Here is a 12,558-nt window from a genome sequence, read left to right as displayed (position 1 = left end):
CTGACTTTGTAATAATGCCGCTTGGGTGTGTGTGAAAGCCCTAATAAGCAGGCATATACATAGAATGAAGGCTACTGCTAAGCTTGTAAGCTGCCCTGAGTCTTCGGAGAAGGGCGGGATATAAATGGAATTAAAATAAAATAAATAAAATAAAATGTGTTTTAGTCTTCAGGCCTTTAATTGTCTTAGTTGCTCTTCTTTGTACTTTTTCCAAAGTCTCAACATCTTTTTTGTAATCTGGTGACCAAAACCGTATTCTATGCAGTATTCTATGTGTGGTCTTACTAAGGCTTTATATAGTGGTACTAATATTTCACATGATTTTGATTCTATGCCTCTGTTTATACAATTTAGAATTATATTAGCTTTTTGGGGTGCTGCTGTACATTGCTCACTTTTAAGTGATTGTCTACTAGGATTCCAAGGTCCCTCTCACAGTTACTATTTTTGAGCCAGGTTTCACCTAATCTGTACTTGTACCTGTGGTTTTTCCTGCCCAGGTATAAAATCTTGCTTTTCTCTACATTAAATTTCATTTTGTTGGATAGGGCCCATTGTTCAAGTCTCTCAAGATCTTTTTGGATCCTGAGCTTGTCTTTTGGGGTGTTGGCTATTCCTGCCAGCTTAGTGTCATCTGCTAATTTGATGAGTTCCCCTTCTATTCCCTTATCTAAGTCATTTATGAAGATATCGAAGAGGACTGGGCCTAAGATTAGTTTGGTATGATCTATTTTTAGGAAATCCATGCTGGCTACTAGCTATAACTTTATATGTTAGATATTCTAGATATTCACAGATCTGGTTTTTTATTATTATTTTTCCTAGTATCTTCTCAAGTATTGATGTTTAGCTGATTGTTGTGCAGTTTTCTGGGTCTGTTCCCCCCCCTTTTTTTTTTTTGAACATGGGAACCATATCAGCTCTTTTTCAATTCTCTGGTAGTTCACCGGTGCTCCATGATTTTTTAAAGATATGATACAGTGGTTCTGAGATAACATCTGCCAGCTCCTTCAGAACTCTGGGATGTAATTCATCAAGTCCTAGTCATTTATATTCACCAAGGTCAGATAGCTGTTCTCTTACCATTTCCTTGCTTATTTTAATTTTTATTTCTAGTCTGTCTTTTATAGTTATGTTTTTGGTAGGTTGGGCTATAATTTCTTTTTGTGTGAAGATTGATGCAAACAATGAGTTAAGCAGCTCTGTTTTCTCTCTACTGCCTGTTACTGTTATTTCTCTGTGGTGGACTGACTGTTTCCTTGACTTTTGTCAAGTGCTTCAAGACTACTTTTGTATCATTCTATATTTGGCCAGCCTAGGGTAGAGATGTATATTGTCTTCAGCATACTGTGTATCAGTGGATGAGTTCACTTAGTGGTTTCACAAAATCAAGGAGTGGTCATTGTCCCATCATATCAAAACTGACCGGAATCAGCTTTGAGGAGCAGAACAACTGAAATACCTTACTCCCAACCTCCTGAACATATATGGTTAAATGACATGATTGATAATATAACAAGCTATTTAAAGAGCAGCAAACGTCTCTAAATTCCAGGTAGCCTTAGTTCTGGAACAACAATACTGGAAGAACAATCACAGTTTAAGATTCCAGCAAATATGTACAGCAACAATTTAGCTGTTAATTCAATTGGTGATAAATCTTACATCAAGGGACATATTTATTTCTAGACACAATATTACACATAGTTATCAAAGTGAGATAATAAAGAAAGGGTAGGCACTTGAAATATGAATTTATAAAGGAAAGAAGGAAGGAAGGAAGGAAGGAAGGAAGGAAGGAAGGAAGGAAGGAAGGAAGGAAGGAAGGAAGGAAGGAAGGAAGGAAAGAAAGAAAGAAATCAGATTGTTTTAGGGAGATTAAATAATCTGGCTCCTAGTTAAAAGCTTTCGCATATTTTACATATACATTTCAGTATTGTGTTACTTGGGCATTTAAATTTGCAATTAGATAGCCATCTAATCCACATGCGAACTATTTGAAATGTTTAAATTAAATTTGTCTAATTTTATCACTTAATGCAGCATAGTTTAAAAAATTCAGATACTTTACTAAAAATGTGGATTTTTGTAAAACTGAACATTATTGGGGGAGAGGTTTGTTGTTCTCCTTATTTCCCTTAATTATTTCATTAATTTTCACATTTCATAGAAATAAACTTTCAAGAATCAAAGATGCCTATAGTTATATCTGCTACTTCTTATAACCTAGATTGCTTCTTCCAGAGTGATATTCCTAAAACAAAAAGTGCCATATAGGTCATGCACTGTGCCTTTAATCCTGGCACTCATGTGTCATCTAGATTTTTCATCTCTGAATGAATATGAGTTGGGGAGGTGCTAGGGGAAATACGGTAGATATTGTAAAAAGTCACAATCTTTGACAAGAAAATCAGAGTTAATGTTTATAACCTATACAAAAGGAGGATAATTAGGCCATATAAACTGAGAAGCTTTCTAGAATGATAACCAAAAATTAAGAAATAGATGGAGAAATTTGAAAACCTGAAAACCTGAAAATGTTGGTTACTAGGTAATGGCTATTATTTAATTCATTACAAAGAATGAATGCATGATGAAATAAATGGAAATGCTGATGCTACAAGTAAGTTTCTGACCACTTTGTTATGTAAAAGTGAGAGTTGTATGTTAGGAGAAACAAAGATAATTTGAATACAATAAGAATGGAGTACTTTAACAGTTTATCTGGTAAAACAAGAAGTACATTTAAGACTGAATAGCTACTGAATGAATGTGGACTGAATATAAAAAGAGTGACAACTAAGAAAAAAAGTATATTAAAGTAGTTTAGTCATAGAGCCGTGGTGGCACAGTGGCTAGAATGCAGTACTGCAGGCTAGCTCTGCACGCAGCCAGGAGTTCGATCCTGAGTGGCTCAAGATTGACTCAACCTTCCATCCATCTTAAGTGGGCAAAATGAGGACCCAGATTGTTGGGGGCAATATGATGATTCTGTAAACTGCTTAGAAGAGAAAGGGCTGTGAAGCAATATATAAGTCTAAATGCTATTGCTATATAGAGAAAATGAATGAGAATCAAATCAAATCAAAGAAAGGAAATAGGTTAAATGGAAGAGGAAGATACAGGAAATTGGGGTTGGTGGGCTTGACAAAATCATCCAAGAAAAGTCTCAAGTCTAAAACGCATGAATGAATCAGTGTACAGAATGTATTTAGTGGAAGTAAGGATGGTTGGAAGAGCAGCAAGGCATGGGTAGCAAGACAGAATTAGAGTTTCTTTGGTTTTGTCTTCTTCCTTTAAGTTACTTTGCCTAATCATTTGCTTTTAACATACTTCGCATATTATTACTTAGGTATATATTTCAACCTCTTTCAAATCAGAAAATCAGGTCTAAGTAATGTGCTTGGTGATGCAAAATTTATGCCAGCAATTAATAATAAAAAGGTAAATAGATTATGAACTTTTGCATCTAATTACATATAGGATGTTAATTATAGCTATGGCATCATAATGTTCAGTGCACCATAACTCAGGCTATTAGTATCAGGTTAAGATGCATAAATGTAACACTCTCTGAAAGAACTTCAGAAAACTTTCACTAAGCTAATTAACAATTTTTTATGAGCTTCTCAAACTACATTTGCATACTTACAAAGAGCAAGGTATGGAGTGAAGACCAAAAATGACAGAAAGAAAATTAAAACAAAGTTAGAATACTAAGAATACTTGGCTCTCTCCATCCAAAACAAAACAAGCAATATAACACATTCAGTTTAAATCTTAGAGATTTTTTACATGATTCACTCTATTTTCAGCATTTTACAGGAGAATCTAATATTCAGATATACCTGCATCTAACAAGAAATAATCATTCTTACTTTTTGTTTACAGAGAATGAAGGTGAAAGAATTGTTAAATTGTTATCATTGTGCATTCACAGGTGAATTTATTTCAGTAGTTCGCTTTTTCATCTATTTTTAAACACATCAATATAAATAATTTTAATAAAGTATAATTAGGCACTTAAACTAATTTTAATTTGCAGGATCCAATCTGGGCCAATCACCGGGAGCACAAGTTTTGTCTTCTGAGCTTTCGGACTTGTGTTGGAGACCATCTCCAGAGAGAAGTGCCCTGAAGCTGGGCTCCAGAATGAGTCTGAAAGTTCAGAAGACTGAACCTCTGGTCCCGGCAACTGACCCAGATTGAATCCTGCAACATTATCCCTGGGACACGTATATTCTCCTTCATTCATAATTTTCCTTTATATGTTGCTATTAAGTTAATTTACGTATGTATGTATGTATGTATGTATGTATGTATGTATGTATGTATGTATGTATTAAAATTATATTTACTTGTTAATTTTTAATTTTAACATTTTTTAAGAGATGTGTATAAAATGTTACATACAATGTGTTATATACAGTGTCCACTTATGAAGCACATAGGTAAGAATAATTGCATTGTTTTTCTATGTTTTGTAGGTAGCAAAGTAACCAGCCACATTTACGTCAGTGGGGGAAATTTTCTCCTTGACTCAGAATTATGGATGTAAAAGACAGAAGGCACCGTTCTTTGACAAGAGGTAGATGTGGGAAGGAATGTCGCTATACAAGTTCTTCACTGGACAGTGAAGACTGCAGAGTACCTACTCAGAAGTCCTACAGTTCAAGTGAAACACTGAAGGCTTATGATCATGATACGAGAATGCATTATGGAAATCGAGTTACTGACCTAGTTCACAGAGAATCAGATGAATTTCCCAGACAAGGTATGTTATAGATTCTAGAATGTTTCCAATACTGTTGCAGCAACTCTAAGTGAGCATGTACTCACTTTGCATGTCCCTTTGGCAAATGTGTTTACTTGTGATTTGACATTAGTGTACAAAATTCAGGTTCCATTGTGGTGCTAAATTTTGAACATGTTGCCTTTAGGCATATTCAGAAATACCTTTCTATATTTCCCTTTCAGTACAGAAGCATGAATAACTATTAATATTATGCATGTATCATACTGTTATATTTAAGTATTCTAAATATTATAATCTTGCATTATGTCATCAAGATTTATTACATGTCTAGTATAAACAATTTCACAATTATTGTTTCTGGATTAGATGCACTCTCAAACTATTAGCATGATTATCTTATAGCAAATCCACATCCAGCCTCCATCCAAGGAGTTAATTTGCTACTTTACCTGTTTCTTACTGAAGTTAATTACATTTTGCTGAAATGTTTTCATCACCTGATATTTAATTTCACTTTTAAAAAATTAAAAGCTAAATCCCACATAATTATTTTAATTTTACCTTTATGTTCTACTGTTTCACAGATATCCAGAAGTTTGTAATTAAACTAAGGACTGAGAAACTCTTGTCCAATATACTGTACATTTTCTACATTACAAGACTTTTATTAAAATGCATGAAGGAAACAACAATTTTTTTTATTTTGTTTACAATATGTTTCTCTCTGCATTTCTTTAAGTGTTTATTCATTTTGATTTGATTTCTTACCTTTAAATGTATCAATTAATCAAATAAATGTACTTCAGATTTATAATATTCCATTCAAGATTGTCATATCTATAATGCAGGAAATGTAAGTATTTGTAGCCTTGCATTGAGCTTCCTAGAATTCTTTTAAGTCAGGCATGTCAAACTGCCAGCCTGCGGGCTGGATGTTTCATGCTGAAATCGTGCCCACCCCATTGCCGGCATCATGTGACGTCTTGAGTTTGACATGCCTGTTTTAAGTCGTCTTATTCATTTGTAAGATTGAACCAAAGCAGCTGTTTCTAGGATTTTCCCTAGCCCCAAATGAATCTCATACAATGAAAGATCTTGAAAGATTGCCTTGCCAACTAAATGGATCCCATAGGCTTATCACTCTTGTGAGAGGATACTTGTTCAGCACTGATTTAATTTTATCCAATTTATAGTTTAATAAATGCATTGATGCTTGATGCTTTATAAATATATTTTAATATAACTGGATCATTGGTTCATATAATAATCATATTTAATTGCTTTTATCAATACATTTCTTATGAGATCATTGGTTTTATACTTTCTTTCCAAAATGTTTAAAACTCTTTGGAACTATAAACATTAAACCAAACTGGTTATTCTCAGGTTATTCTCTAAGGAAACTCAGAATGATTGGCCAAGGACTCAAAGGCCTTTACAGTTAAGTAGATGTCTGTATATGGATTTCCCACTATTTGTTGTAGCATCCACCTCACAATGATACTTGTCACATTACATCTGCAGCATTACTTCAAAAACAATGTTATTTGAATAGAACATTGTTTTTTTTCCCAAAGTTTCAGACTAACCTATGTCTGGAACTCATGGATTTTTAAAAGCTTCCTCCAGCTTCCTTTTTCTTTCATGAAAGTAGTTTCAGCTTGCCTACTATATGAAATGAGTACCCTATACTGTTTATAATATTTTAGTTTAGAGGTATGTTGGTAGTTTGGATATATGTTGAGTGTGTGTGTGTGTGTGTGTGTGTGTGTGTGTGTGTGTGTGTAAGAGAGAGAGATAGAGAGAGAGAAAGTTGTACTATTAGATAATTATGAGTGAAAGACCCAAGAGCAAGAATAATGAAATACAACTCATTATAGTGAACATGTGAAATGCCAGTACAAATAAATAAACAAATTCTATGGTATAAATGTAAAAACACAAGTTCAATGACAATTTGTCTCATTAAAAGTATTAAGTATTTGAACATATATTGTGGATAACAGTCAACATTTGACTCAAAGGTTTTAAAACAGACAATTGTAAATTAAATAAATAATATTTTTCTGCACTAGTGAAGATTTTGATTTTTTTTAAATTTAAAACTGTAGAATATATACTGTATACTAATTTATTCAGAGGTTAATTCCATAGTCTGATTTGTCACCATACAGATATGAATATGTCTTCAAACACATAGGTATAATTGAATGTCTCAGAGAATATTTTGTTGTTATAAATAACTTTAATGCTTTTTATAATTGTATTTCAGTGCTCAGTATTCAGATGGGTGGCCATATAAATTTGTTTAATGAATATTTTTTTTAACATTTGGGTTTAAAATACTTTCTTCATTTTTTATGCTATGGCACAGTTCAGTCACAACATGAGAGTTAGTGAGACTTAAGATAATGGTGATATTTAATAAAGATAAAAAATGAATTTTATAAACAATCTTTTAAACTGCGACACCCAGATGGTATAACACTTAAAATTAAAAAAAATCTCCATCACTCTGTTATGGAAAATTAGTAAAGGCTGAATTGAGAAATTTTCAGAATGTATAAATTTTTTAAAAAATTGTAATTGAGATAGGTGAAAAGTATACTGGGAAGAATGTTGGTAAAGAAGAAATAGCAAGCTATCTTGGTTATTTTGTTTTCAAAATAGAAATGAATCATTTTCTAAACATAGTTGCTTCTTTAATATTTGAAAGAAATATTAATCTACTTTAATACTGAAATTCACTATAGGGGGATTAATGTTTAAATAAAAAACCTTTTTGTTTCAGGTCTGTAACTTAATACTTTGTTAGGGTGAAAAGGGCAAAGATAAGAAAATGAAGGGATTAACCAAGCAGGTACATTCTGCAAGTAATACCTTCTAGAAATTTAGGAAAATTTAATCAGTGAATCAAATAACTGTTAAAATACACTTTATTAAGAATATAGTGAAGTACTTCACTATAAAGAATATGAAGTTCTGAGTTGAGCCAGATTTAAGACTATGGGTCAGGATAAGGTTAGATGCACAAATAATAACATGGGGAATAAATGAGGTTATAAGATATACACTGAAACTATAAGTTATACACTGAAACTCTGGAAGCATATCAGTAGTTGTCTGATACTATTGCATTCAGTCCATACATGAAATATGAGACTTAAGTTATTAGTCTTATATATTATGTGCTAATAATTATTCATGTAGATTTTTTTTTCTACACAGATCAACAGATCACAGTGAAGACACTTATAACTCATGAGAATATAGTTTCTTATATGGCAAGGGAACTTATAAGTTCAGTTAGGACCTTTTACATAATTCATTGGATCCTACTTTCTTGTTTCTGTCTTGGTATTGGTGTCTGGTTTTCTGTTATGATTAAGACAATTTGGAGGAAGAGAAAACAGGTTATTAAAAATCTAGCAGTTCCCAAATTATGGGTTAGAATCCTCCCCTATAGAGTGAAAATATGAGGGTTATCACAATGAGTCCCATTTTGCTTGCCCATAGCAAACGTCAGTGTCTGTCTGTCTGTCTCCCTCTCTGTCTCTCTATCTCTCTCTCTCTCTCTGTGTGTGTGTACATGTACAATGGGATGATAGAATGAAGGTGTCTTTGTGTGTGGCATGTGTGTATAATCTACATACACAAAACATATACACACAAATACCTTCTATAATATAATTATTCTTTCAATCATTCCAACATTTGTGTGTGTGTGTTTGTGTGTGTGTGTGTGTGTGTGTGTGTGTGACAGAGAGAGAGAGAGAGAGAGAAGGAGAGAGAGAGAGCGACATAGAGAGAAATTCAGAATCTCATAGGACCTATCTACATAGTGCTAGTTTCTATGAATTCTAATATTGACACTATTTTTATAAAGAGAGCACAATCCTAAACATATCTATTCAAAAGTAATCTCCATTGATTTCTGTGGAAGTTATTTCCAGGCAAATACATATATAACTGAAACCTTAATTACTTTTATTGCAATAATTTAGTCATGTTTCATGTTTCCTCTCTTGGTACAACAACTATATTGTATGGATATACAGTTCATATTTTTGTAATAATTTATTGAAAATAAGTTTTTAGTTCTGTTTAGGTACTGTAGTTAACTAATAGTTCGCACTGAAATGTATGTGACTTTTAATGAAAAAAAGCTCTGTAGTTTGAGCCTGGAAGCATACTACATACTGTTTTTATATATTATTTAAGCATTAAAAACAACTTGTATATCTGTAAATAAATGTCAAAGAAAACATCTAATGTTTAGGGTTATTTTTTCCTGGGTGTACTAAAGTACACTGGAAAATATATATTTTTAAAAACAGACAATACAATTTTTTAAAACTGTAACTATTATATAGTCACATTTTGTAAAATGTTTCTGCTTTTGACTGCAATCAGAAGCAGGAACATTTTACAAAGAAGTACCAAATAATTATTGAGCATTTCAGGGTTGCATTCATTAATTGCTTGAATGAAGACGAGGAAGTCAAGCTATTCTCCAAAGCACCTGAAGGCAGGACAAGAAGCAATGGATGGAACTAACCAAAGAGAGAAGCAACCTAGAACTAAGAAGAAACTTCCTGACAGTTAGAACAATTAACCAGGGGAACAACCTGCCTCCAGGAGCTGTAAATGCTCCAACACTGGAAGTTTTTAAGAAGAGAGTGGACAGCCATTTGTCTGAAATGGTATAGGATTTCCTGCTTGAGTAGGGGGTTGGACTAGAAGGTCCCTTCCAACTCCATTATTATTATTATTATTATTATTATTATTATTATTATTATTATTATTGTTATTGTTATTGTTATTGTTGTTGTTGTTGTTGTTGTTGTTGTTATGTCAGCTTTGTAATCAACTTCTTCCAGAAGAATGAAAGTAACTAAGATGTACTTCAAAATTTTAACAGATATAACAAACATGAATTTGTTAGTGATTTATAAAAGTCTCTTCTAATTCTTAGAATACCTTGATAGATGAACAACACCTAATATTTATTGGACTAATATTGTCCTAAACCTCAGATTTATTTTTACTGGGGCATAATATAACATTTTCTTAGTATTTCTGTCTGGTATATTCTATACCATTTAAACAGGAAGAGGATGGAAAATAATAATTTCCTATTTTTAAAAATCTACTTTGACCTGTTTTGAGGAGATGAATGAGTGAAATTATTAGCGATGATTTTAACATTTTAAAATAGGTTTTCTACAACTGTACAATATGATATCTATAAAATCATGTTGTCAATGATGTATCCCAGTGAATGGAGTCTGTGAGGTCTTGTGATGGAAGTAGAGGCTTCAACTCAACCCTAGTAAATTCACAGTAATTTTGACTTCTCTGGATCCTGTGACTGTAAATTTTGGATCTTCCATATGCTGGGAATTGATATTTTGCATCTTGGTTCTAGGGTAGGGTGCCACTGTCCTGCCCAGAGCTGGTGCACAGTTTAAGGGATCTCTGAGTATAAAAGCTCCTAACTGAAGCTGTAGACAAAATGATGTTTGTCTTTGTTTTGAATGCCAATTCCACTTACTTCTGGATTAGCAGGCTCTGATTGCTGTCATTAATAACTTAGTCATATCCTGGTTGGATTAATGCAGTCTACACTACATAGGTTGCCTGAGAAGACCATCTGGAAGCTCCATTGTAGATAGTTACAGGAATAACTCAGTTGCACTGGATTCCAATAGGCTTCTAGGTGAAATTTAAAATGCTGGTTATTTTCTATAAAGCTATAAAGTTATTTATTCTATAAATAACATAGAATGTTATTTATAAACCAGATGTCCTCAATGAGATTTACTCATCCCATGTACTAATAGGATGGGCATGCTTCAACTACCTTAACGGACACAATTTGAAGTGGAAAAGTCAGAAGGCTTTTTTTTTTCCTGCTGAAGCATCTGCTGTCTGGAATGATCTCCACTGCCACCTCCACAAATATATAATTGGTTGTTGGCCAACCTTGTTTTTAGGAAACCTGTTCTAAAATCTGGTTCTTTCCTTGGGACAGTTGGATTAGATTTAGCCTTTTAGAATTTAACATGAATTTGAGATCCTATTAATTTTTGTGTGTGTGTTTTAGCTATGCTGTTGCCTAATTTGTTGATTATGTGACACCCAGTCTTGCAGGGTTTTTAAAATAAATAAATAAAAATGTAAGCTTAATACCTGTATTTGCAACTCCAATCAAAATGTTTAATGTTTACATTTCTTTACATTTTGTAGCTCTAGCCTGGGGTCTGTGACCTTGACAACTTTAAGACTTGTGGATTTCAGCTCCCAGAATTCCTCAGCCCGTATAGCTGACTGAGGAATTCTGGGAGCTGAAGTCTACAAGTTTTAAAATTGTCAAGGTTGCAGATCTGTGCTCTAGCATAATAGTTATGAAAAAGATACTGTGACAGAAAGGAGAAGTTAAACACTATTTCTCATTCTGTAACTGACTGCTGAGACTGACCAAAAAGTACAGTTAAGAAAATAACTTAAGCTTGAGAAAGAGTCAGTGATGGTATTCAGCCAATTTGCACACTTTGGCAGAACTGGTAGTTAATTTTTTGTTGCCCAGGCCCAGAATGGACTTTCGGAAGCAGCATCCACACAGAGAACTGGTTGTTCACATATTTAAATCCCACCACTGGAAAGAGTTAAGATAAAAACTGCTCTTGAAGTACAGCTGGAAGCTTTGACTGGTCCAGAATGCAGCAGCACACACAGTTTTAGATACACTGTGGTTTGTCTGGATTACTTGACTGCTATGCAGCCTGCACAGTATTCTTCTGGACACAATTCAAAGTTTTCATTCTCATGTTTAGGGCCCCGAATGGCACAAATGAAGTGGTCATTAAATGAAAATTCACATGACAGCAACTGTGTTTATGATTTTATTTAATCTTTCCCTTTCTTTCAGGATCAAAATAATACAACCCCAGAAAGTTGGATAAGCCCCCCCCCCTTTTTTTTTAGAGTGGGGAGAAAGTTTTCTCCACAAGGAAACCTGAACAAAGGTAAATCTTTTTCCCCCCCGCAAGACTAGGGTTCTCTTAGCAATAGAGAATCCATATACTAGCCCCATTAAATGCAATATCTTCCTTCTCATAGTCTTGTTTATCTAAGTTTATTGTTTTAATTGATTTTGTGTTATGTTTAATTGAAGATTTTACTGTATGCTGCTTAGGGTCAATTTATGTAAAGATGGGTGGCCATATAATTTTGTCCAATAAATAAAAAATAAACAAATAAATTGCACCATTTAATATAGCTAACGAATTGTTTTACTGATTTTTTTAATTAAAATCTAATAATGCAATAACAGTTTATTGCATTCCCAATAAATGCTTGCAAAATTTCCCTTCACGTGTGATTGCAGAAATAAATCAGTGCATCAGTGGAGATGAAGAAAAATATGTTGGGTGTGGCTGTGCAGGGGAAATGATGCTAAATATGAAAATCTTCCAATCTGGCTTCAATATGACACAAAAACAATGTAGTACTTTCAATTGTTTTAATAGTCAGAGGACAAAGCAAAGAAGAGAAAATTATGATACTGAATATATTAAAACAACCTGAAGAATAAGTGAAGAACATTTTTTTTAAAAAAAATAAGAATTATCTATTAGCTTTGGGAAAACAAATTAACAGGATTGCTAGACTGTTAATTGTCTCTCAGCAATAGTGATTGTAAGAAATTTGGCAACCCTTCTGGAGATATTTACTGAGCTGTCAGCTAAAATGAAGTTACTGATCTCTTCATCTGATCTTGCATGAATGTGAGTTCAAAA

General features: G+C 33.2%; 1 protein-coding gene across 3 annotated transcripts in view; it reads left to right on the top strand.

Moving 5' to 3' along the window:
* Positions 1-4,548: 4,548 nt before the first annotated feature.
* The window catches only part of TENM2 (teneurin transmembrane protein 2), a gene marked incomplete at its 5' end in the record, with an annotated part of 931,826 nt that continues 923,816 nt past the window's right edge, over positions 4,549-12,558 (top strand). For all 3 annotated transcript variants that reach the window (XM_083351308.1, XM_083351307.1, XM_083351306.1), the window contains one exon: positions 4,549-4,774. In XM_083351308.1, the coding sequence (XP_083207434.1) occupies positions 4,549-4,774 (226 nt within the window). The remainder of the gene's footprint in view (positions 4,775-12,558) is intronic.

The sequence above is a fragment of the Vipera ursinii genome (genome assembly GCF_947247035.1).
Source record: "Vipera ursinii genome assembly, chromosome: 2".
NCBI classification, from domain to species: domain Eukaryota; kingdom Metazoa; phylum Chordata; class Lepidosauria; order Squamata; family Viperidae; genus Vipera; species Vipera ursinii.
The sequence above is the reverse complement of the archived record's forward strand: the minus strand, read 5'-3'. Positions and strand labels throughout refer to the sequence as shown.